A 2,075-nucleotide genomic window follows, 5' to 3' on the forward strand; every position below is an offset into this window, starting at 1 on the left:
ACCTTAAAACTAGAACAATTGACATTCTTGAGACTGAAATCTAGAAAAGAGAATGCCAACTAGAAGCAAAATTTAAATTGTATTGAATGGATTGGAGAGAGACCAAATTGTGTAATTGGATATTAGACTTTGCTTAAAGAGAACCTAAAATTTCTTTGTATTTTCAGCATATTAGTGGAACTTTCCCAAGCAAGGGTTCTTGGGTTGTGACTGCCATTATGAGAACACCGAGAAAAACAAAATTATTGTCTTCTTGTGGTGTTTCTTGTTAAATACTTGTCATATTTAATTTTAGCATTCCATGTGCTTTAATTTTTCATTTAGATGCTTAATTCAGAAATACCAACCCCCCTCTTGAGAAGCCACTTGAGCCAACATTTATTCTCATTGATTTATTCTTTTTGAGATTTTTCTACCTCCTGGTTTTATTTCTTCATGGGAATATAAGGTTTGTGGGTAATGATCCCCCATATATTAGGTTTGAAATAACTATTTAGAGTATACTTGCTCCGATACCACTTATGAGGTCCTAGAAGGCTTAGATGTTGTTCTCCATCAGTTGGTTTAACGGTATCAGTGTAATTAGTTTTATTTCGAAGAGGATGAAGCCTACCACGGCAACCATGTCCATGACAGTTGCTTCCAAGAGATGGTAGAGTCTCAGAAATGCAGACTCACTGAGATCGCTCCAACCTCCACTAAATGCGAATGCAAGAACCATCAAGCCTCCTGCCACAATTTCTTGCGCCCGGGCCTTAAGGAAACGATCCAAATCTGTGGCAAACTGAGCTAAATAGGCCTCAAGAACTTTACTTCCGACGCCTGTGGCAACGAACCTCCCTTTATTCCACGCAGGAGATTTCTCACCCGTCACCTCTTTGGGTACCTGATATGAACCAGAAAAATAAAGACGAAGAACATACAAGTACAAATCCAATGGACAGGGTCTGTGTAAGAAGGTCGGATACAAAGGTGCAGCTGCTCATGGAAGGCAAAAAACCAGGTGTATTAGGAGAGGGAAGGAGGGAGAGATGAGAAGAAGAGGGAAGTTGCCATGGAGATGAGGGTGGCCGCTAAGGGTTACGAAGAAGGAAGACCTCCATTATTGACAAATATAGTTCTCTTTTTTCCTTTTCCTCTTCCCTTTTTTCCTTTTTCTCCTTCTTTTCTCATTTTTCTTCTTCTCCTTTTTCCTTGTCTCTCGTAGAGGAGGAGGTCAAAATTTAAAAATTGGGAATTTGAGAATTTAGGAATTTGGAATTGGGTTTTTCCATTGCAATCGAATTTGAAATTTTGGCTAGGAGTAGGTATCCCCTCCCAAAAAAAAAATCAGAATTCACTAGGAGAAGTTCTTAATTTTTTTCTTTTTTTTAGTCCTAATCGTTTTTCATTTTTTTATTTTTTCTAGTCCTAATTATTTTCTTTTTTCTTCTTCCCTTTTTTTTCTCTTTTATCTTTTTCTCCTATTTCTCCTATTTATCAATTTTATTATTTATTTTTCCTTATTTTATTCTTCTCTTTTCTTCTTTTTTCTATTCCTTTTATTTTCCCTCTTTTTTCTCTTCCCTCGCCTTGCCTTGATCCGCATGCTCGACGTTAGGTTTTCCTCCGTCTCCACTAGCCTTCTTGTTGACACTGCCATGTAACCCTCATTTACATTTTATTTGCGCAAGGATGGGGGAGGTGGTGGTGCTGTGTGTGTATACACAATATAATATTATTATTTTTAATTATATTTTTACTCTTTTATTTTTTTATTTTAAATTATATTTTGGAAGTTATTTAATGAGATATTGAAGTGCAATGGAATGTTTTTCATGTAGCGAGGAGAAAGTACCCATTATGAAGGAAGGGAAATACGATGGGATCGTTGCATGGATTTTATTGCTCATATTTATGACTTGTAGGAGGAGTCACCATTCTTCTAGGTTAGATAGTCGATGGTAGAGTCTTAAGAACATAAGTTTGATCGGGCATAACTATAACAATAATGTGACTATATTGTCTAAATGAGAAAATAATTCAATGTTGAATCGGAAGAATAACATAATGCATTAAAAAAAGTTAAGAACTTT

The 2,075-nt window shown here is 36.0% G+C and overlaps 1 protein-coding gene across 1 annotated transcript; it reads right to left on the minus strand.

Annotated features, from left to right (window-relative positions):
* Positions 1-538: 538 nt before the first annotated feature.
* Positions 539-1,103, minus strand: LOC137943514 (loganic acid O-methyltransferase-like). Its single transcript, XM_068789011.1, has 2 exons — positions 1,098-1,103; positions 539-886 (listed from the first exon to the last, which is right to left on the minus strand). Exons 1-2 carry the CDS (start codon positions 1,101-1,103, stop codon positions 539-541), a joined length of 354 nt encoding a protein of 117 aa, XP_068645112.1.
* Positions 1,104-2,075: the final 972 nt, after the last annotated feature.

This window comes from Aristolochia californica, unplaced genomic scaffold, assembly GCF_029961685.1.
Source record: "Aristolochia californica isolate CCGP_79_NKW_82.1479 unplaced genomic scaffold, dmAriCali1.0.hap1 SCAF_11, whole genome shotgun sequence".
Lineage (NCBI taxonomy): Eukaryota > Viridiplantae > Streptophyta > Magnoliopsida > Piperales > Aristolochiaceae > Aristolochia > Aristolochia californica.